Raw genomic sequence first — 24,886 nt, forward strand, 5'->3', positions numbered from 1 at the left:
CCACCTCAGTCTCTAACAACCTCCAGCTCTGCTTCAAAGAGCCAGAGAAAACTGGAGATGGATGGAAACCAAGCAGGTTGGAAGGTGCATTTGATTGGCCCAGGCGTCCATGTAGTTTAAAGGTAGTGAAAGGGATACAAGTTTAGCTACATCAAGGGTGCACTTTGAACAGTCATTCTGTGCAGAGCCTCTCCTTGAGGCCCCGGGGTCACACTTGCGAGTGCAATGAGAGAAATTTGCATGAGTCTCTCGCCTCAATATCCGGCACTGCCGCCGGCACTCGGGAACGGAGCGTTCAGCTGCATAGAAATACAAGTATGACCCCGACCTAAAAAGGGACTCTGAATAGTCATTCTGTGCTGACAAAGTACAGGTGCTTTGCGCTTCATGGTGGGGCCAATCATTCCCACCTGGATGGTTTCCATCTAGCTCTTTTCTTCTTCCATGAAGCCAGAGCTAACAAAAAAGAGTGGGATGGAGATTGAGGGACAGCAAGCAGGTGGGAAGGTTTATTTAACTGATTGGCCCCACCGTGGAGAACTGAGATGGGGGACTGTCAGCACAGAATGACTGTTCAAACGGAGTTCTTTTAAGTACCAAACACTTTTTTTTTTTTTTAGCAAAAAGATGGAGTCTTGTCAATATGTACCATGATTGCACACGCCCTGAAGGGGACCCTTTAATGTACAATATCCAGGGCTCTCTGCACTGAAGACCCCCAGCGCCTCTCCCCTGACTTAACAGTTGTGACTGCTATAGCCATGATTTTGACTGGGGAGCCATTGGTGCTGAACGTGAAAAGCCCCATCCCAAACACCTGCCGCTACAGGGGTCTTTAATTGTAAATTTCTCTGTCATACAATCACCAGCCCCAAGTATGTTCACCATTTTCTCCCCATCTCTATACAGCTCTATCATCAATTTTGAAAGGCACTTAGTGGATAATATATTAATGGATCATTTAATCTTCTTATACCCTGGTAGTTACATTTTTTTTCATTCACCTTTTCAGCAATGTGTTATAACCAGTCTGTAAATGTCTTACTGGTTTTCATAAACTGAACATGATGAGGGATATTTGCCAAGAAAACTGCACCACATCTTTGCCCCTCGTTTGATAAAATGGTCATGGCTAAAGGAAAATTAAGTGTGGCCAACAATGAAGAATCATGAGGGAAAATGTGTGTACAAAATGAGCAATTAAAATGCTGCCAGTTTTAGCAATTCTGTCTTTGTATACCTGCATCAATGCAACACCATGTCAAATAAGGCTTATGAAGAAACTGAAAATTCTCAAACATTAAAATAAAATATTGCAAATATGAATTTTTAAGAACTCGTGTACTTTGAACACAAAGCAAACAGATCACTTTCGGGAAGGTATCCTGTCAAACACGAGGAATAAAAAACAAAGTTGTCTCTAAAACAACGGTTCCTTTCCAAAACCACAAGAGTATCTAATTTCCAATAATTTAACTATTAGTTTTGGAAATATAGGGAACTTCCAAATGTATAATATCCAGATGACGGAAATTATTAACAGACTCCCGATCAGCTGAATTCTGGACTTCGTTGGGCTCGTGCCACTAAGGCTCTACATAAATAACAGTAAAACGTCCAAGAAGATCACTATGGGGAAGCTGACTTGTGTCAAGAGTAATCTATTCATTCTCAATATATTTTTAATAACGACAAAAGTAAAATGAATTTTTCCAAGAAAAGAAGAAATGTGAAGAACTTAGGGCATACTGCAGCATGGCTATGCCAGACGAGAATAGCTTCATGCCATATACTTGTCTCAGATCTAATGATTTGTCAATGATCCAGCCAGGAAATAGAACATTTTAGAATAGAACTCAAAGAAAAAGAAAAACTAAGATGAAAAACAGTAAATGATGTCCCAAAGAACTCACTCTGCCTCCATCGAGCTGATGTAGGCCTATGGACACAGTTAGCACCCATGCTCGGAGCTTTCTCAACTTACATGCTAAAAACATACACTGCAAGTATGATGTGAACAAAACCTGAAAAGAAACCTTAAATGGAAGAACACTACTGTTTGCCATATACTGTATGTCACAAGGACTCCGTCAGTAGCGCAACAAGTCTACGTATGTGTCTCATACTCCAGCAACATTCATACATATCTGGGTTAGGCTCTGTTCATGCTAGAGGCATGGATTTTATTTAAGACTGAGCGATGCAGGCTTTGACAGACTACTTTTAATGGATTTTATTAAACTTACTGCTCTGTTAATACTACCAAGATTAAAACAGTGGATGGAAATCCCAATGGAGACTTGTACTGCAATTGTGAAAAGAAATTTATCACATTAACTACAAAAAAAGTCTGACTAGCTAAAGCTGTGGACATATTAAGTGTCTGGATCACCCAAGGAGTTGCATGCCCTACAGAACTCAGAGGCAAAACAGTAAAGCTACTTTAGCCTATAGTAACAGTGTTTTGTTTTCAAGTTAATTCTGAATGATTTGCAATTTAGAACATGGATTGCAGTGGTGCCTTGGTTGGCATCAGGAGACTATGCTGTGTATATGTAGGTCTGAATGTGAATATCTATGTAGAATTCTCAATGGTGAAATACATGCTTGACCCAAATGCATTCGAAGTGCTAAAATGTTAGATCTCTGGAAGCTCTATGACCATAGCAGGGAGAACTTTAATCCCTTATTGCTCCTCTCCAGTGAATTCACAGCAAGGACCTATCATCCAATACAACTACTAGTGGTTCTCACAAAATTAGAATATCAAAAAGTTAATTTCAGTTCTTCAATACAAAGAGTGAAACTCATAGAATCATTACAAACAGTGATCTATTTGAATTGTTTATTTCTATTCATGTTGATGATTATGGCTTACAGCCAATGAAAACCCAAAAGTCATTACCTCAGTAAATTAGAATTGACAAAAAACCTGCAAAGGCTTCCGAAGCGTTAAAAAGGTCCCTTAGTCTGTTTGAGTAGGCCCCACAATCATGGGGAAGACTGCTGACTTGACAGATGTCCAGAAGGCAGTCATTGACACACTCCACAAGGAGGGTAAGCCACAAAAGGTCACTGCTGAAGAAGCTGGCTGTTCACAGGGTGCTGTATCCAAGCATATTAATGGAATGTTGAGTGGAAGGAAAAAGTGTGGTAGATAAAGGTGCACAAGCAACCGGGATAACCACAGCCTTGAAAGGACTGTTAAGAGAATGCCATTCAAAAATTTTGGGGAGATTCACAAGGAGTGGACTGCTGCTGGAGTCATTGCTTTAAGAGCACCACACACAGACGTATCCAGGACATGGGCTATAAGTGTTGCATTCCTTGTATCAAGCCAATCATGACCAATAGACAACAACAGAAGCATCTTACCTGGGCCAAGGAGAAAAAGAACTGGACTGTTGCTCAGTGGTCTAAGGTGTTTTTCAGATGAAAGTAAAATTCGCATTTCATTTGGAAATCAAGGTCCCAGATTCTGGAGGAAGAGTGGAGAGGCCACAATCCAAGCTGCTTGAGGTCTAGTGTGAAGTTTCCACAATCAGTGCTGGTTTGGGGAGCCATGTCATCTGCTGGTATAGGTCCACTGTTTTATCAACACCAAAGTCAGTGCAGTCGTCTACCAGGAAATTTTAGAGCACTTCATGCTTCCTTCTGCCGACAAGCTTTTTGGAGATGGAAATTTGATTCTCCAGCAGGACTTGGTACTTTTGGCAGTGTGGACATGTGCCAATACCTGGTTTAAAAACAATAGTATCACTGTACTTGATTGGCCAGCAAACTCGCTTTGTCAAGACGAAGATGAGACACCAGACTCAACAATGAAGACAAGCTGAAAACTGCTATCAAAGCAACCTGTGTTTCCATAACACCTCAGCAGTGCCGCAGGCTGAACGCCTCCATGCCACGCTGCATTCATGCAGTAATTGATGCAAAAGGAGCCTCAACCAAGTATTGAGTGCATTTACTGAACATACATTTCAGTAAGCCAACATTTCAGATCTTAAAATCATTTTTCAAGCTGGTGTAAAAGTCTTCTAATTTACTGAGATAATGACTTTTGGGTTTTCATTGGCTGTAAGCCATAATCATCAACATTAACAGAAATAAATGCTTGAAATAGATCATTCCGTTTGTAATGACTATATAGGAGTTTCACTTTTTGTATTGAAAAAAAAAAAAAAAGAACTAAATTAACTTTTGGATGACATTCTAATTTAGTGAGAAGAACCTGTATATGGAAGATATGGAAACAGTTTCACTCCTTCCATAGAGCGGCTGCACGCACAGATGATCGATCACTATCCTACAACAAACTGAAGTGTTCATGTGCTGTGAAACCAGAGTGGGGACTGAGGTTTCCTGAACTTGTGATTGATGAAAGCCCAAAAATGAGTACATCATGATCTGAGCTCCCAACTTATGGAAAAATTGCAACAGATTGCAAATAAAGTTTTAACATACATAGACCTGGAGAACCACATGACTTTTCTTGATTTAAATGACCTATTAAACAAAGGAGTTTAAGCTCCAGTTAAAAAAAAAAAAAAAGAATTAAATAAAATTTACAATGAATTCTGACTATTTGATCCATTTTCATATGTTCTAACTCCTCACAATCATTGTTTTCCTAATATACATTATCCGCACTTCTCCTATGAGCACATATTGGTACGCTACGTCTGTTACATCCAGCCCGCCCTTCATCTGGGCACAAGACTCAGACTGAATGAGAAGAGCACATCACTCTCCTCTTATTGGGGAGATGATTGACCGGGGTTAGGGATCAGCTGACTCTGCACAGTCTGAAGAAGGCGGAAGGAGATGAGAGGCTTAGATATGCACTGTGCAAGCCCAGAAATCCCAGCCCCGCAGTGAGAATAAGTCAGAAGACACTGCGGGGCGGGATGCCTGGCAGGGCAGCCGCACAGGCGCAGTCAGCTAGACTGCATATGAGGACAGAGGACGGGCAGCGCTCACTGCACATGCCCAAGGCAGGAGAAAAGAACGCAGGCGCAGGCTCATTTGAAAACAGCGCTGAGGAGGCGGAACCAGGCGCGCACAGGCCCGGAGTGACGGCTGTGCTGCGTCTGATTAGCAAAGACCTGCCTCCCTGGTGATTACAGGGTAAGAGGGGGCACATTTTATAAGTGATTATTTCAGCGTGTGCAGGCATCATAACTAAAAGAGCCACCTTGTCAGAATGCAGCATTTGTGCTGCACAAGGTGGCTCTTTTAGTTACAAACGCCTGAGGGGGGTGACAGGTTCCCTTTAAGGTTAGAGTGAAGCCCAAAATGCATCTGCACACAACTGAAGTAAGCCTCTGGAGGATCGGTGCACACGTTACGAGGTGTCTGCAGAAACCGTTATTTTGAGCAGAGCTGGCAAGCAGAGACTATCCTGTAAAGCGATTATGAGGGCTTTTTTCCTCTGCATGTATTGTGTTAAAATATTAAGGTGCATCTAGAGTAGTAGCGGAAAATTAACTTCAACAAAAAGTCTAAATGGGAACAATATTGAGACTTTTACTTAGTACATTTAACCATATAAACAAGTGTTTAACAATTTTCCTTGTGTCCAAAATGCCCTTATTGTCCCTAGTCAATGATCAGATTTTAAATCGCTATAAAATAATAAACTCTCACCTCATTAAAAATTTGTGTTTGTGTTAAGGAACGCAAGAAATGTTAAAATCACTCATTTCCAGAACACATAATAAAAAAGCCAACATATTACTTCATAAAATATCTGTATACAAGCACTACTTAAAGGGGCGGTCTGGAACTAAAGTATATTTTACTGCTAAATCTTTATTAAATGTCAATCTAAATTCTTTTCTAATAACCTTTTTTTCTAAGTAAAGTCCCTACCGTTTCCTTCACTACACCACCAATGGCTTTACTTTTTTTTTTTTCTTTTCCTACTTCCTCTTTAATGAGGCTTTGTTTCAGAATCCCAGTGCATACTGGGATAGTCAAATGAGTCATCATCAGGGAGCAGAGCCTGGGGTCACTGCCGAAGCTTGTGCCCACTCCAAGAACAAAAGCATCAGTGACCTCAGTTTCAGGGGCTGGGCTAGTTCCAATGGGCATGCGTTGGTTGTCAATATCAACATATGTTCAGTACAGTGAACATGCGTTTGTTCGCTGGCTCTGAACAGAAGGAGCCAGCAATAGCAGGCACTGTAAATTATTCTTAGAGGAAATATACCCAGTATGCTGTAAAAGATGAGACCAACACTGATCTCTGCATACCTGCTATTCCTACAACGTTCAGTGACAGTGCACTCTCCTGCCGGCTCATTAAATCTGATCAAATCCAGCCAGTGAGTGAAGAGTCACTGTGCAAATTTCACAGTGAGAAGAATCTACCTCGCATACGTTAGAATTAATAACTGACTCCGTGGAGCAGGGACTAGCCCATGCCCTGAATAGGAGGTCCCAGAAAATCTCATATCAGGGAGAAGTTAAAGACCATGTCAGTGACTACAGTCTCTGCCCTCTGATTAGGACTTGTTTGAATATCCCAGCATGTACTGAGATTTTCAAATGAAGAGTCAAAGAGGAAGTAATTAAAAAAATAAAAAATAAAACAATGGTTGGGGCTTTTTAAATTAAATTAAAGAATATTAGAAAAGCGGTTAGATTGGAACATTAAATTGATTGGCATTTAGGATTAAGCTAAATTTTTAGCTCAGGACCACCCCATTAAATCATTTTATCATGTTAAATAAGCAGTTAAAATGTAACAACTTTGCAGGGAACAATGGGAACTTAAGATTTAGATTTTGTACAAAATTTTACTGGTGGGAGAATGTAAACCTTTACTTAACACAACATTCTCCATGTGAAGGAACTATTCTTCTAAACTAGGGTATAAAGGGAATAAAGAGTACCTAAACTTCCTATCAAGATTCAGCACAAGAGAATAAAGATAGAGATAGATATTAACCTCTCTCTATTGCAAAAATTGACTGTCACCTAAACTTACCCACTTGTCTGAAAACATCAGCAGAGGCTCTTAACCATTCAGACATCTAATAGCCTAGTTAATTTACTCAGATTCGGAGATGTATGAAAAGTTGGCACAGAAGTTTGCTAAAGGAATGGTGCTCCAAAAATACTGACAAAAATGCAGAATGGCAAATGCCGTACTTCCATGCTGCAATAGCACTAATAAACAGCAATGTATGCACTGAGAATAGACCCTAGGGTTCCATTTCCACATTCCAAGAATTTTCAATTTTGAGTTTCCATCCAAAAAATGGCTGTATATTACAATAAGAATATGATACATAAAATACACAGCAAGTTATTTAATGTATGTTCCTATGTTACTGCAAATCTCACTTTTTGTAATGCACGATTTCCACGACATCCATAGTGGTAGTTACCACTGCAAATTTCATTTTGGCATTTCCAATGCAGAAAGGCTTTGATAGATCACAATATAAAGATTTCTTAGTTGGAATAATAAAGCAGAATCAATTGTAACAAAATAACAAAAAAAACACCACAATTATGATGTTGCGAAAATGCACTTTTCCTCCCTTCTTCCAGATGTTCCCTTTCCAGTTGTAAAATATCACCTCAAATCGATTAAGTGGTCATCCACAGGGAGCCTTCACGTTCCACAAGATAATCTTCCCGCTGATGAGACAGATACAAGTGCACGACTCGTTACAGTGCAGATATCAGCAGCGTTGTAACGAGCAGTGCACCCGTGTGATCACACAACCTCTGGAAGTTAACAATCATGTCCCTACTGAATTACCGCAGACAGATTTTAAAAGTGATAGCAAAAATTATTCAATTATATTTTGAAAACTGCAGAATTGTTCATTTTACAAAGAATACCCTTTATTTGCTAAAATCAGAACTCTTCTTGAAATAGTGTTGTACAGTAGTTTCTTATTACATGAAGGAAACAAAAAAAAACAAAAAAACAACTTTTCCTAAAGTGTCTTCTGCTTGAAAAACCTTAAGGCTACATTTCCACGTTGCGTTTTTGCTACCTTTTTATGAAAATTGTGTGTTGTACAGTACCAGCAATAGCTATGAGATTTCAGAAGTCTCATGCACACTTTTTCATGACCGAAGTGGAATAATGCTGAGCTTTTAAAACGGCAGCATGTCACTTCTTTCAGCGTTTCAAACGCAGGTATCAGGTTTTGCTGCAAAAACCTTAAGAAAGGCTGCATCATGATATTTTTATTTTATTTTTTTTTTGGGGGGGATTAAACTATCAGACAATAAAAACGCGACAAAAATACACAGCAAAAAACTCAGTAAAACCTTTTTTACTGCTAGCAGGTTTTGCCTGTGGAAAAAAAAGCAGCAAAAATGCAACGTTTGACATAGGATACGTGCCCATGATACGGAGTTGAGCGGGTTGGACGCTGCATACTTCTGAAACATCAAACCCGCAGTGGCCAGCTGTTATAGCATAGCGGTTGGGATTTCAAGAAATCTCATGTCCTCTTTACGTCCACAGACGCTCGCGGATCACCCGTGGAGACTTACATGCAGCCAGTCTTTCCAGACTGCAGCATGACAATTTCTCTTGTGGAGTCTCCTCTGCAGGAGAAATGGCATCAATAGAAATGTATTGGATGTGGTGAATCCGTACGGTTCAGTGTACACATGCGGATTCACATGCGTTCAATAGAAGGCAGCGCTTTGGACGCCGCAAACATACGCTGCATCCAAAGCACTGCTAGTTCCAGATCGTGGGCACCCAGACTAACACTTTGCAATTTTAAATATACTATCTGTATTTTGCATTTCCCATTTCTAACCAAATCCACTCTGGTGATGGCTCAAAAATACAGCATGAAAAAACACTCTAGTCCTCTTCACTAGTCATGTATTTTAGTTCTTAAATTTAATTTTTTTTTTTTTAACGAACATCATTTTGTGCAATACAGAATAAAAATGGAATAAAAGTGGAAAACAGACGAGTTTTCAAGCATGTCGAAGATACAGTTGGAAAAGATTACGTATGAATTTAGGTCATGGTGGTGGGTCCCATTTCATTCCTAAAATGTAAAAAAAATAAAAAATAAAGGGCTACAAAAACAAACCTCACCTTTCTTTGACTTTGCTCCTATCTTCAGTTTTGACGGCCAAGCGATCTGTGTATTTGTTTCTTCCATAATCTGCAGACAGAAAGTGAATACATCGTAAGTAATTTAATAGTTCCCCTTTGGTTTCAAGCAGGATTCTCACCACATCTTGAGTTCACAGTCTGGTCAAGATACAGATTTAATGAAACATCCGATCAGACAAAGAGCCTTGATCAGAAAAGGCTGACCTTCGCTTCTGCATAAATATCCACGATGTCAGAGGTTCAGAACAATTCAGTTATATCTTGACATGCAGTGAATTGTGTGTTACGATACAGAATTATGAACCTACATCCAAAAAGAAGGATGAGCCTTTAGGAGCCATTTCTGACATGGTCAATGGCTGTACGATAAACACAGCTGTAATACTCCTCGACCTCCCAGTCCTCACTCAGATACCATGATCCTGATGGGAGTCATTTCACCATTATCAGGACCTCACAACAACTAGATCAGCATTTATAAATGGTAGACCTGCAACTGAACGCCATAAGTGGTCAAACACTGCTGAAAAGTTCGTTTAAGATTGGTGAGATTTTTAAGATTTAAAATATATACACCCCAAATAGTTATGAACCAATGTCCAGCAATATTGCAGGCTACATGTTAAAGGGATTCTCAACACAAAAATACTTCAAACCATGTCCCGGCACTTGCTGCTTCATGGCGGAGACCATTTACATACACCTTCCCATCCATCTCCGTCCTTCTCTGGCTCTATGAAGCCAGAGCAGTTAATTAGAGGGGGGTGTGGAGACAGGGAAAATAAGTGGGTGGGAAGGTGTATTTAATTGATCGTCCTTGGCATGATGCACAGAGTTGCGGGACTGTGTTTAAACAGTCAGTCATTCTGTGCTGATAAACTCCCTTTAACCCCTTCACCCCCCGGAGCTTTTTCTGTTTTTTAGTTTTCGTTTTTTGTTCCCCTCCTTCCCAGAGCCATAACTTTTTTATTTTTCCGTCAATATGACCATGTGAGGGCTTATTTTTTGCGGGACGAGATGTACTTTTGAACGATAACATTGGTTTTACCATGCCCTGTAACAGAAAACGGGAAAAAAATTCCAAGTGTGATGAAATTGCAAAAAAAGTGCAATCTCACACTTGTTTTTTGTATGGCTTTTTTGCTAGGTTCACCAAATGCTAAAACTAACCTGCCATTATGATTCTCCAGGTCATTACAAGTTCATAGACACCTAACATGACTAGGTTATTTTTTATCTAAGTGGTGAAAAAAAATTCCAAATTTTGCTAAAAAAAAAAAAAATTGCGAGATTTTCCGATACCCGTAGTGTCTCCAATTTTCGTGATCTGGGGGTCAGGTGAGGGCTTATTTTTTGCGTGCCAAGCTAGTGTTTTTAATGATACCATTTTGGTGTAGATACGTTCTTTTGATCGCCCGTTATTGCATTTTAATGCAATGTCGCGGCGACAAAAAAAAAAAACGTAATTTTGGCGTTTTGATTTTTTTTCTCGCTATGCCATTTAGCGGTCAGGTTAACCCTTTGTTTTTATTGATAGATCGGGCAATTCTGAACGCGGCGAAACCAAATATGTGTATGTTTGATTTTTTTTATTGTTTTATTTTGATTGGGGCGAAAGGGGGGTGATTTTGAACTTTTATATACATATTTTTTCTATATTTTTAAATACTTTTTTTTTTTTATTTTGGCATGCTTCAATAGCCTCCATAGGAGGCTAGAAGCATGAACAACTCGATCGCCTCTGCTACATAGAGGTGAAGTACAGATCACCTCTATGTAGCAAAAATGCAGGTGTACTTTGAACGCCGACCACTGGGTGGCGCTCAAAGCAATCGGCCATTAACAACCATAGAGGTCTCAAGGAGACCTTTGGTTGTTATGGCAATGCACCGATGACCCCCGATCATGTGACGGGGTTAGCGGTGCGAGCACCTCCAGCCGCGTGGCCGGGAGCGCTAGTTAAATGCCACGGCATTTAACTAGTTAATGGGCGCGGGCGGATCGCGATTCCGCTCGCGCTCATTGCGCGCACATGTCAGCTGTACAAAACAGCTGACATGTCGCGGCTTTGAGGTGGGCTCACCGCCGGAGCCCACCTCAAAGCAGGGGATCTGCCAGCTGACGTACTATTCCGTCAGCTGGCAGAAAGGGGTTAAGTAAAGAATTTCTACCAATTATTGGTTTAAAATTTTAGGCAAAAATATTTTGCCATAGCAGATGCCTGAATCATGTCTGACATAGTATACAATACTGTGCAAAACGGTATTTTTCTTTCATATAGAAAACCAATGTACAAAAAGATATACAGTTATATGAAAAAGTTTGGGCACCCCTATTAATCTTAAGCTTAATGTTTTATAAAAATTGTTTCTTTTGCAACAGCTATTTCAGTTTCATATATCTAATAACTGTTGGACACAGTAATGTTTCTGCCTTGAAAATGAGGTTTATTGTACTAACAAACTGTGCAATCTGCATTCAAACAAAATTTGACAGGTGCATAAGTATGGGCACAAGTATGGGCACCCTTATTTTCTTGTTTTAAATACTCCTACCTACTTTTTACTGACTTACTAAAGCACTTTTTTTGGTTTTGTAACCTCATTGAGCTTTGAACTTCATAGCCAGGTGTATGCAATCATGAGAAAAGCTACTTAAAGTGGCCACTTGCAAGTTGTTCTCCTGTTTGAACCTCCTCTGAAGAGTGGCATCATGGGCTCCTCAAAACAACTGTCAAATGATCTGAAAACAAAGATTATTCAACATAGTTGTTCAGGGGAAGGATACAAAAAGCTGTCTCAGAGATTTAACCTGTCAATTTCCACTGTGAGGAACATAGTAAGGAAATGGAAGAACACAGGTACAGTTCTTGTTAAGGCCAGAAGTGTCAGGCCAAGAAAAACATCAGAAAGGCAGAGAAGAATGGTGAGATCAATCAAGGACAATCCTCAGACCACCTCCAGAGAGCTGCAGCATCAACTTGCTGCAGATGGTGTCACTGTGCATCGGTCAACTATACAATGCACTTTGCACAAGGAGAAGCTGTATGGGAGAGTGATGCGAAAGAAGCAGTTTCTGCAAGCACGCCACAAACAGTCGGCTGAGGTATGCAAAAGCACATTTGGAGAAGCCAATTTCTTTTTGGAAGAAGGTCCTGTGGACTGATGAAACCAAGATTGAGTTTTTTGGTCATACAAAAAGGCGTTATGCATGGCGGCAAAAAAAAAAACAAAAAAAAAACAGCATGCCAAGAAAAACACTTGCTACCCACAGTAAAATTTGGTGGAGGTTCCATCATGCTTTGGGGCTGTGTGGCCAATACCAGCACCGGGAATCTTGTTGAGGGTTGTAAAGTTGAGGGACGCATGGATTCCTCTCAGTATCAGCAGATTCTTGACAATAATGTTCATGAATCAATGACAAAGTTGAAGTTACGCAGGGGATGGATCTTTCAGCAAGACAATGATCCAAAACACCGCTCCAAATCTACTCAGGCATTCATGCAGAGGAACAATTACACTGTTCTGGAATGGCCATCCCAGTCCCCAGACCTGAATATCATTGAACATCTGTGGGATCATTTGAAGAGGGCTGTCCATGCTCGGCGACCATCAAACTTAACTGAACTGGAATTGTTTTGTAAAGAGGAATGGTCAAAAATACCTTCATCCAGGATCTAATTAAAAGCTACAGGAAGCGACTAGAGGCTGTTATTTTTGCAAAAGGAGGATCTACTAAATATTAATGTCACTTTTCTGGTGAGGTGCCCATACTTATGCACCTGTCAATTTTTGTTTGAATGCAGATTGCACATTTTCTGTTAGTACAATAAACCTATTTTCAAGGCAGAAACATTACTGTGTCCAACAGTTATTAGATATATGAAACTGAAATAGCTGTTGCAAAAAAAAACAATTTTTATAAAACATTAAGCTTAAGATTAATAGGGGTGCCCAAACTTTTTCATATAACTGTAAATCGGACATGCTGGTCAACCTTAAACCAATAGGTATGGTCACTCAAAACAATTTGCCAAAGAGAGGGAGAGGTTCGTACAGGTTTTACCTGCTCAGAATTTACTGAGCTGACAAATTTGAAGCTAAGCAACCAGAGGGTCCTGGGAGAAAAATTATCAGTTTACCTTACTTAACTTGTTTCTCCTCACCATAACCGAGAAGGCATTCATCCAGAAATATTTTTTTCTTTCCTTCAGGCAGACATTTGCATACTTATTTCTCATAGTGCATTGCCAAAAGAGACTATAAACACCGTTTATCTACTCGGAAACGGTCCCCAAGCCATAACTGCACCAAAGCTGTCTTACAGCATCCCTGCTCTGTAATAAGGGGCAAGAATCCTCAGAGGTCTGTAGATTATGGGCTTCTTGAAGACCACCACAGGTAGCATCTGGCCTTGTCATTGGCTTGGCCTCAAGAAACTACCAGTAGGCACACCCAGACTATTGATGGAAGCCATTGTTTGCTCTAGGTGCAAACGTATCCTAGAAGTGGTGACCCAATGAGTGATTGCTCTTTTCCAAGTACTACACCAGGGGTGGGGAACGTCAGGCCCCAGGGCCATTTACGGCCCACAACGACCTTTTATCAGGCCCCTGGGCAGATTCTCAGGTACCGCATTCGCATTCTTGGGCAGGGAGCTGTATTTTGATTGCCACAAGCTCATTAATTTCTTCTTGCTCTTTGAGCACACACATGCAGTGTTTACTACTGAACATTGAAGGACATGCAATGAAAGATTACGTCCTGAAACCAGTGTGAGAGTCAGGATGTACTTTGTGAGCGGAGTTTGTACGGCCCCCAAAGGATGGTATAAATATCCAAATGGCCCTTAGCAGGAAAAAAAAAAAAAAAAAAAGATTCCCCACCCCTGTACTACACTAATATTAAACAGTATGTCCACTACTTTTATATATATGCCCTAACCTTAGGATAGGGCATTATTGTCTGGTCGGTCGGGGTTTGGCACTCTGCACCCCTGCCGATCAGCTGTTACTGGTGTCAGCAGCGGTGGACAACCGACAGGAAGCTTGCTTGGAGGTTGGTGGTCTACTTGTAGTGAACGGGATTGTTACTGACATCCGCCTCCTATTGAACTGAATAGTAGTGGACAACCTCTAAGTTGCACAAACTTAAGCAATACAAGGATTTGTTAAAATTCCACCTGGACATTTAAGCCATATTCAGGTGAACATGATAATTTCTTTACTATGTGTTCAATATGGACATTTTTCGTCTTGTTAGGTAGCAGTGTCATCATGGGATGTTCATCCAGCAGTTCTGGTAATAAGCGTGTAGCTAACCCTGAACTCCCCTTCGAGGTGGCCAGACAGACCGTTCGGTTACTGGCAGACGGGTTGTGGCTGGAAGCAAACCAGACTCCCTCTAAACATTGGAGAAGGGAGGGCCCCGATCCCTGATCCTTGCTCTGGACTTTTGGTGCACCGAACGAGAGTTTGTTAGGGGCCTTTCTTTCGGAAACCACAAGAGCGCTAATATGTATGCTGATACTGTAAAAATACATTTTTAAATATAGCCAAAAGAGATCTGCTGCCTCTCGATGAAATAAGGTTGGTAAATAACACAATAGCCATGCTGCATAGCACAATTAAAAAAAAAAAAAAGTCAAAATAGTCAGCTTCTTGGAAGCTACAAGTCTGAGAAATTTAGAGGGTGTAGTAAGCTGGTAATGAGCACATAGCCAGGAACTCAGAAGAACTACTGATAAACCTGAGACATCTCAGCATCTTTCAATTAGGTGTAGAAATGCCAAGTTATTTCAATGGATAAAAGGGGGGGGGAAAAAACCTGCAAGTTGATAAAAACTTCATACAGGAATGGTTGATAAATAATGGCCCATTGCACAATACGATTGATGCATAATATGTTAACCAACATTATTATCAGCCAGTTTCACAATTTCATAATATTGTCTGTTCGTTTCAGAGGTTTGTGATAGATTTTTAAAATTTCTTAGTTTTTGTGACCATATGGTTTTAGAGAGGGGGGGGGCAAGTACACACCATCTCCAAGATGGGACATTTAGAAATCGGTCCCGGTTCCATATTAACAAATTTCTTTAGAGTGAAATGCAATCAGAAAACTTTATGAATACAAAAGATAAGTATCCAAGAAACTGCACAAATTGAATCAATGCTGTGAAAAAAATGCTGCGAGCTTAAGGCTACTTTCACACTAGTCCGTCGGTACGGGCCGTCGCAAACAGTCGGCCCGACGTACCGACGGACAGTGTGTTAATTTAGCACAACGGGGTCAGCGGATGCAGTTTTACAACGCATCCGCTGCCCATTGTGAGTTCCGGGGACTTGCGGTCGAAAATGGCGGACTCGACGCACAAAAAAAGTTACATGGAACGTTTTTTGTGTGCCTACAGTCCGCCAAAACACGACGCATCCGTCGCACGATGAAATGAAAGTCTATGGAGAAAAAATGGCATCCTGCGGGCAACTTTGCAGGATGCATTTTTTCTCCAAAACGACGCATTGTGTCGGACAGCAAACAACGCTACTGTGAAAATAGCCTAAGACCCAAATGAGACTCATAGGTTAAATCTTCAAAGAAGAAAAAACACTTGCCCCCTAAGGGAGGCTGGATTGACACCACTTTTATATATGTATGCTCAGAAAGCTCCAAAATTTTACATACTAAGGCCCCAATCATCAAGGTGTTTATCCCAAAGTTTTCTGGTGTAAAACACTTTAAAAGAATAAAATGTCCAGCTGTCATGATTAAGGGAGCTTAGGCTCCAGAAACGCGTTGAAATTCATACCCATATGGTTTGTGCTGAAGTTTGTATCCTCCATATTTAAGTTTTTGAATAAAGAAAACTTTTTTCCTGATTCGGTGAAGCTAGACATTTTCTTCTTTTGGATTCTACACGCCTGGACACAGAGGATCCGTGCTCCCGAAATTCAGCTTATGCATCACGGGTGAGCTGGTTTATATTCCTTCTCGTAAAACACTTTGTATTGCCCAAAAATTGTGACTTTTCAACCACAGTAGGTGGAGAATGGGTGGGAGGATGCGTGGTGGTGCCCACCCACCAAATTCATCATAAGTTGCTATGCAACACTAGTGGTGTAGCTTACGCCAAAAATGTTACTCTAGTTGACTGGAGTAACATTTCTGGTGAGGTGCATGCCATAGAGGAGATAAACCAGGTTCATTAAGTGGTGTGAGCCTCTTAATAAAATCAAGGCATTTTACCCCACTTTGTCTTTATTATGACTGGCGTATACAACACCAGTCGTAATTAATTGTGCCCAAATGTGTCCTCAAGCTCCACTGCAAAATCGGTGAAGAGTTATTTTGACCACTATGGCATGAAAAGGTCAGCAAATTACAGCTAATTACACAGGAAAGGTTATTAGAAAGTGCTCTCCCATCCTGTGTGGTCCAGCAGTAAAGAAAAAAATAAGATACGTCAAACATACAGTTTAACAAGTGAAAATCTTTGGGTGATGGATGACAGTGTGTACACTGCTTAACTAACACAATAGGCTTTTCAATAGCTTTTCATGACAAATAGATGTCATTATAGCCTATAAGTGACAGAGCCGCTAGAGGCTCAACAATGGTATCCACCTATAGGCTATAATGTCAAATGGATGCTATTAAGTCTGTGGGCGACAAGTCACTTCCAGGCATTTGTCACTGATTTAATTGTTTTGTTTTTCAAATAAACTCGTGGATGGTATTGTGTCTCAGGGCTCAATGAATCACTGAAATCAATCTTACACACGTGATAATTAGTTTTCCAGGTGATTCTAATTAAAGGAAAACTACTCAAAAATGATGTTCCACATTATTATGCAGGTCACAGGTTTCAAGCAGTATGGGAAATAAAAAGGATCTCTCTGCTGCTGAAAAGAGTTAAATAGTGCAATGCCTTGGACAATGTATGAAAAAATTAGATATTTAATGAAAACTTAAGAGTGATCATCATACTCTGATGAGATTTGTGACTGAAGCAGAGCACAGACAGAGTTAATGCAAATAAAGGCATAATGAGGAAGTTTTCTGCCAGACAAATTCATTGGAGAGCAGCTGCCAAAATACCATTACAAACCAGCAAACAGATATTTGAAGCCGCTGATGCCTCTGGAGTCCCTTGAACCTCAAGGTGTAGGATCCTTCAAAGGCTTGCTGTGGTGCATAAACCTACTATTCGGCCACCCCTAAACAGTGTTCATAAGCAGAAACGGTTGCAGTGGGCCCAAACATACCTGAAGACTAAATATTCAAACAGTCTTGTTTACTGATGAGTGTTGAGCAACCCTGGATGGTCCAGATGGATGGAGTAGTGGATGGTTGGTGCATGGCCACCATGTCCCAACAAGGCTGCGACGTCAGCAAGGAGGTGGAGGAGTCATGTTTTGGGCTGGAATCATGGGGAACCAGCTGGTAGGGCCCTTTAAGGTTCCTGAAGGTGTGAAAATGACCTCAGCAAAGTAAATAGAGTTTCTGACTGACAACTTTCTTCCATGGTCTAAAAAGCAGAAACGTGCCTTCAGGAACAAAATCATCTTCATGCATGACAATGAATACCTCTGAGTAATTGGCTGCTATGGGCATAAAAGGGGATAAACTCATGATGTGGCCACCATATTCCCCTGACCACAACCCTATAGAGAACCTTTGGAGTATCATCAAGCAAAAGATTTATGAGGGTGGGAGGCCGTTCACACCAAAACAGCAGCTCTGGGAGGTTATTCTGACTTCACGCAAAGAAATACAAGCAGAAACTCTCCAAAAACTCACAAGTTCAATGGATGCAAGAATTGTGAAGGTGATATCAATGAAGGGCTCCTATGTTAACATGTAACTTGGCCTGTTAGGATGTTTTGGAGTTAAATAGCTTTTTTGTTCAGTGAATGTGACCTCCTAATGCTGCAAATTCCACAAATGAGCATTTTCAGTTCTTTAAAACATATCAAATGTTTAGAAATACTACTGTGCCTAATAATGTGGAACAGTGCATTTTGAGTTTTTATTCATTTTGGAGATTATACGGTTATCATTGGGAGGTTTCTTCAATAAAATTCGATGTATACTCTAACGGGTGATGACTTTTATTAGACTGACTGTCATTTGCACCGACCATTTAGGAAAATCCGAGAAAAATGTCATTTGCATAATAATTTGGAACATAGTGTATAAGTCAGGAGCGTATACATTTACTAGAGGCCATAAAATGTGAATTAAAAACCCAACTAACTGCCTTCAAAAACAGTAACATCATAGAGTCCACAGAGTTCAGCATAAAGTCATTTTAGTTCAAAGCAGAAAACTCAGCCAAGCCAAAGCTTAAGAACAAATACTAATGCTAAGTGAGAAACCCCAAATTTTTTATTTTTTTTTAAAGTTGGCCATACAGCAAAAAAGGGGATACATAGAGACAAGAGAACATTAGCAAAATCACATTTTCAAAGTTACATATATATATGACAAGAAAGAATATGGAGATAAGGAAATGGGAGAAACAAGGCAGCATTTCTCCCATAGGGGTGGAGCCGCATATTCATCACTGCAAGGAGCGGTACCACGTGACCGCTCACACAGGACAAGCTGCCGGCGCTGGAAGAGGCATCGCGGGAGCTGGGTGAGTATTTCTCTGCAAGAGGGCGGGCGCACGGGGGTGGGAGGTGACCCCCAAACTTTATTTAAAGGGAACCTGTCACCACGTTTTTGGAAGATGGGATAAAAATAGCGTTAAATAGGGGCAGAGGTGGGCATTACATTAGTGTGTGTGTTATGCGTTTATTACCCACCTAAGTTGCCGAAATAACTTTGCAAAGTCTCCGTTTTCGCCTGTCAATCAGGCTGGTCAGGTCACATGGGCGTGGTGTCTTCACCCAGATTTGGCGTAGTTTTCCGTTGGTGGCGTAGTGGTGTGCGCATGCCCAAAGTCCGGAATCCTCTTCCAGGGGATTTAAAATAGCGCGGTGTTCGTTATTGCATTGGTGATCGGTGGGCGCGGCCATCTTCCTTTGGCCGCGCGTGCGCAGAAGCGGCGCTCTGCTGGCCGCGGCTTCAGGAAAATGGCCGCGGGATGCCGCGCGTGCGCAGATGGATATCGCGGCGGCCATTTTCCTGAAGCCGCGGCCAGCAGAGCGCCGCTTCTGCGCACGCGCGGCCAAAGGAAGATGGCCGCGCCCACCGATCACCAATGCAATAACGAACACCACGCTATTTTAAATCCCCTGGAAGAGGATTCCGGACTTTGGGCATGCGCACACCACTACGCCACCAACGGAAAACTACGCCAAATCTGGGGGAAGACAACGCCCATGCGACCTGACCAGCCTGATTGACAGGCGAAAACGGAGACTTTGCAAAGTTATTTCGGCAACTTAGGTGGGTAATAAACGCATAACACACACACTAATGTAACGCCCACCTCTGCCCCTATTTAACGCTATTTTTATCCCATCTTCCAAAAACGTGGTGACAGGTTCCCTTTAACACAAAAAAAATTGGGTTTTCATCTCTTCTCTCCTGCAGGGGAGAAGAGAGGAATGCCGCCTTCAGCACCACACGCAGGGGGGACAGCACTTACTGTAGCGCAGTCTCTCCTGCACGGTCCGTGTGGTCCTCAGGCGGCACACGGCTGCCGCACGTGTGCCACACTGATGTGCCACGTTAGCACACGGACAACTCCGGTACCGTTTTCTCCGGACGTGTGAGACTGGCCTTAGACATTTTCAGTGTAATTCATTAACCCCTTCATGACATGGGGTATTTTCGTTTTTCGCTCCCCTCCTCGGAGCCATGACTTATTTTTCCATCAATATGGCCATATGAGGGCTCATTTTTTGCGGGACGAGCTGTACTTTTGAACGACATCATTGGTTTTAGCATGACATGTACCAGAAAACAGGAAGAAAAAAAATTCCAAGTGCGGTGAAATTGCAAAAAAAAAGTGCAATCCCACACTTTTTTTGTTTGGCTTTTTTACTAGGTTAACTAAATGCTAAAACTGACCTGCGCTGCCATTATGATTCACCAGGTCATTACGAGTTCATAGACACAAACCATATCTAGGTTCTTTTTTTATCTAAGTGGTGAAAATAAATACCAAACTTTGCTTTAAAAAAAAAAAAAAAAAAAAAAAAATTGCACCATTTTCCGATAACGGTAGCGTCTTTATTTTTCGTGATTTGGGGTCAGGTGAGGGCTTATTTTTTGCACGCCAAGCTGACATTTTTAATTATACCATTGTGGCGCAGATACGTTCTTTTGATCGCCCGTTATTGCATTTCAATGCAATGTCGCGGCGACCAGAAACACGTAATTTTGGCTTTTTAATTTTTTTTTTTCTCGCTTTGCCGTTTAGCGATCAGGTAATTTTTTTTATTGATAGATAGGGAGATTCTGAAAGCGGCGATACCAAATATGTGTATTTTTTTTATATTTTATATGGGGCGAAGGGGGGGTGATTTAAAGTTATGTTTTTTCTTTTTCATATTTTTTAAAACTTTTTTTTTTTTTTCTTTTTAAACTTTTGCCATGCTTCAATAGCCTCCATGGGAGGGTAGAAGCTGGCACAACTCGATCGGCTCAGCTACATAGGAGCGAAGCTCAGATCGCTTCTATGTAGCTGAATTCCTGCATTGCTATGAGTGCCGACCACAGGGTGGCGCTCATAGCAATCCAGCATCAACAACCATAGAGGTCTCAAGGAGACCTCTGGTTGTTATGCCGACACATCACTGACCCCTGATCACGTGACGGTGGTCAGCGATGTGCTCATTGGCTGGAAGCGGTAGTTAAATGCCGCTGTCAGCATTTGACAGCGGCATTCAACTAGTTAATAGCGGCAGGTGAATCGCGATTCCATTTTACAATTTTTTGCAATGTTGAATACAAATAGGGGTCTAAGGAGCAACATTTCTCCTTATGGAGAGTAAACTGCCTGACAAGCCAGGGTAAGGAAACTTAGAGGGCACGCAATGCTCCTCTGGGTAATTAAATATGCAAATTGTCTCTTAAGGAAGGAATCGAACTTTAGTGCCACCTACTGGAAGTGGCAATCCTATGTGCACTGCGGATTTCGTTTTCCATAGGTTTACATGGTACTGTAAAGCGGATGGAAAACTGCTGCGGATCCACAGGCAAATCCGCAATGTGTGCACATACCCTAAAAGTCCTCTTCCTCTCCGAACAGAATTTGATTTCCCAGAAAAGTTTTGCATGGCCTATAAGCCTCCTTACACTAGCATGTCACTCTGCGTAAGGAGAAATGTTACCCTTTAAGGGCTCTTTTCCATTTGCGAGATAAACGTCCGTGTCTCGCATGTGAAAACCAAGCTGTGGCGCTGGCACTCCAGAGCGGAGCGTGCGGCTGCATAGCAACACATGGAGCTGCACGCTCCACTGCCAAGTGCCGGCGCCAGAGCCTGGTTTTCACATGCGAGACACGGACGCTTATCTCGCAAGTGGAAAGGAGCCCTAAACCCCAGTCTCATACAGCCAAATCAGATCTTATGCTTTGCACTGACGAGAAGCAACACCCTGAAACACATCTGTAAATCAGAAAAAAAAATAACATAAAATCTATGTGAACATAGCCAAAAGTGATTTTATTTGTGAATGTATTTTTTCAATTTTAACTATTTAAGAAGTTAAGACAACCCATTTAACTTTACACTCAAGGACAGATTTTTAGGTTTGTCAGATGAACAAAACGCTAGCCATATTAATTGTAGCGATTCCTTCCTTCCAAAATATTTGTCATTGAAAAGTTTAGAAATGTATTAAACAACTAACTTTAAATAATTAAATTTCTTTTTTTTCTATTCCTGGAGAACTCCTGTAATAACTAAAGCTATGAAAGAGCCGCTTGTAAACTGATGATAGTCTTAAATTCAATTCAGGACCACCCAGTTTTCCTGCTCAACCTCCTATTCATCATATAACTAGAAGTATAAAAAAAAAGTATTAAAAAAAACAGTTAAGAAATGAACATAATTTGCTAATAAACTTATGCGCATAGTGTTCAAGTAAAAAAAAATTAAATTTTCCTAATTGCCATTAGAGCGCCAACAGATGCAAGTTGACAAGCGTGTCCATGAATCACTCATTCAATTTTTGCTTAAATGACAAGTGTGCCTGTAAAATAAAAGAATGTGTTGATTGTATCACCAGAAGCCTCACAAAAATGAGACTCTAGATGAAGAATATCTTGTACATTAAAGGGAATCTGTCACCCCATTTTAGGCCTATAAGCTGCGTTCACCACCATCAGGGGCTTATCTACAGCATTCTATAATGCTGTAGATAATCCCCCGGTGTAACCTGAAAGATAAGAAAAATAAGTTAGATTATATTCACCCAGGAGTGGTCCCAATACGGTCCGGCACCTCCCACCTTCATACGATGACGTCCTCTTTGCTTTCTCCTGGCTCCTGCGTAGGCATACGGATTTGCCCTGTTGAGGGCAGAGCAAAGTACTGCAGCGCGCAGGCGCTGGGCCTCTGACCTTTTCCGGCGCCTGCGTACTGCAGTACTGTGATCTGCCCTCAACAGGTCAGACAAAGGACGCCTGCGCAGAAGCAGCGGCAGGAGGCAAAGAAGAGGATTTCATCGTATGAAGATGGGAGGGGCCGGACCCAGCCGCGATGCCCATCGGATCGGACCGCACAGGGACCGCCCCTGGGTGAGTATAATCTAACCTCTTTCTTACCTTTCAGGATACATCGGGGGCTTATCTACAGCATTATAGAATGCTGTAGATAAGCCCCTGATGGCAGTGGCCTTAGCTTATAGGCCTAAAATGGGGTGACTGATTCCCTTTAAGTTTTTCCAACATCAAATTTGGTTTAATGGAATTCAGTATTTAGAAAACACCAAAAATTGGTGCAAAATGGTCTTGTAAAAAAAAAAAAAAGTCACTATTAGTGCCATTACAAGCCCCCGCATAGACTTCAAGTATGGTCAAGTATGGTCAAGTACGGCTTACGGACACGGCCCCCATTGAAAATCAATGGGGCTGCAAAAACAACAAAAGCTTGATTTTGCGGTGCACGGTAACTTCCGGTTTTGCGGAACGCCATTTTTTTCCCAATACTTTTGCCATAATATCGGAAACCCCAAAAACGGCGATCAGCAAGTTTTTTTGCGGTCCGTTATTGCGGCAGACCGTGAAAATTGCAGCAATAAGGCCCACAATAACGGGCCACAAAAACACAGTAAGTGTAAAAGTAGCCCAATACTACACTTTCAGTAGTGGAAAAGAGGAAGGGATGGGAAGGTTACAACTGAACTGAAAAGCTATATACATCAATATTACTCTGAAGCTATTACTTTTGCATACATTTACATCAAAATATGAGACTATACTTGTGCTTGGCTCAACAAACCAACAGGTCAGATATAGCAAATAGTAACTGGACAGATTAGCACTCTGGACTCAAAGACTGACCGTAATCAGAAATCCTGCTCTTCAAAAAGAAAATATTATCAGACCCAAACAGCAGGGATGCAAATCTGGACGGTTGAATCTGGAAAGTTGATGTATAAACAATTAGAGTATTTATCATCAGAGCGGAGCACAGAACACCACCACCACTGCTCTCCAGATGTTTTACCAGTAAGTCTTTGGACTGAAGACCAATTTATCTTCCAGAAAACTAATTGTTTGAAGCACTTATCTTTGCTTAGCAACAACTGGGATTCCTGGAAGGGGATTTGCATGTCCAAAAACCTGCCAGCATGCCAATGTATTTCTGACAGAATTTGGCCTATTATGCTACCTATGCACATCGGATTTCATTTTTATCACTTGTGGAATTTCTTTTGCTTATTCTGCACATGTGAATCTACACCATATTCCTGAAACGGACCCAAATCTGTGCATAGAACGTAACTCCACTAATAATTTATCCAGTACCACTGCGTAAGGAATCACTGTCATTTTAACAAAAGGAGCCTACAAAATTGTAAATTTAGAAAGTAGTTAACTGTCTCTACTGGGTCTGTTCTGTATAATCCATCTCTAGCAGCAGAGTTGCTAAGATGAATTAGAGGGAGTGGGGAGGGTATTTGGGACTCTTCTCCCGCTCTCCTGTCTGTCAGGAGGCGGGCTCTTCTCCCGCTCTCCTGTCTGTCAGGAGGCGGGCTCTTCTCCCGCTCTCCTGTGTGTCAGGAGGCGGACTCTTCTCCCGCTCTCCTGTGTGTCAGGAGGCGGGCTCTTCTCCCGCTCTCCTGTGTGTCAGGAGGCGGGCTCTTCTCCCGCTCTCCTGTGTGTCAGGAGGCGGACTCTTCTCCCGCTCTCCTGTGTGTCAGGAGGCGGGCTCTTCTCCCGCTCTCCTGTGTGTCAGGAGGCGGACTCTTCTCCCGCTCTCCTGTGTGTCAGGAGGCGGACTCTTCTCCCGCTCTCCTGTCTGTCAGGAGGCGGGCTCTTCTCCTGCTCTCCTGTGTGTCAGGAGGCGGACTCTTCTCCCGCTCTCCTGTGTGTCAGGAGGCGGGCTCTTCTCCCGCTCTCCTGTGTGTCAGGAGGCGGGCTCTTCTCCCGCTCTCCTATGTGTCAGGAGGCGGGCTCTTCTCCCGCTCTCCTGTGTGTCAGGAGGCGGGCTCTTCTCTCGCTCTGTCTGTCAGGAGGCGGGCTCTTCTCCTGCTCTCCTGTCTGTCAGGAGGCGGGCTCTTCTCCCGCTCTCCTGTCTCCCAATAAATCCAGGGCTTGTTAAAGAAATCTGCCTGCTGCATACGTTCCCTAGTGATGGTTGCTGTAAAATGATAA

General features: G+C 41.8%; 1 protein-coding gene across 3 annotated transcripts in view; it reads right to left on the reverse strand.

Moving 5' to 3' along the window:
* The window catches only part of BICC1 (BicC family RNA binding protein 1), a 260,245-nt gene that overhangs the window by 85,077 nt on the left and 150,282 nt on the right, over window positions 1–24,886 (reverse strand). For all 3 annotated transcript variants that reach the window (XM_077258861.1, XM_077258864.1, XM_077258863.1), the window contains exon 3: window positions 9,089–9,158. In XM_077258861.1, the coding sequence (XP_077114976.1) occupies window positions 9,089–9,158 (70 nt within the window). The remainder of the gene's footprint in view (window positions 1–9,088; window positions 9,159–24,886) is intronic.

This window comes from Ranitomeya variabilis, chromosome 4 (assembly GCF_051348905.1).
Source record: "Ranitomeya variabilis isolate aRanVar5 chromosome 4, aRanVar5.hap1, whole genome shotgun sequence".
Classification (NCBI taxonomy): Eukaryota; Metazoa; Chordata; class Amphibia; order Anura; family Dendrobatidae; genus Ranitomeya; species Ranitomeya variabilis.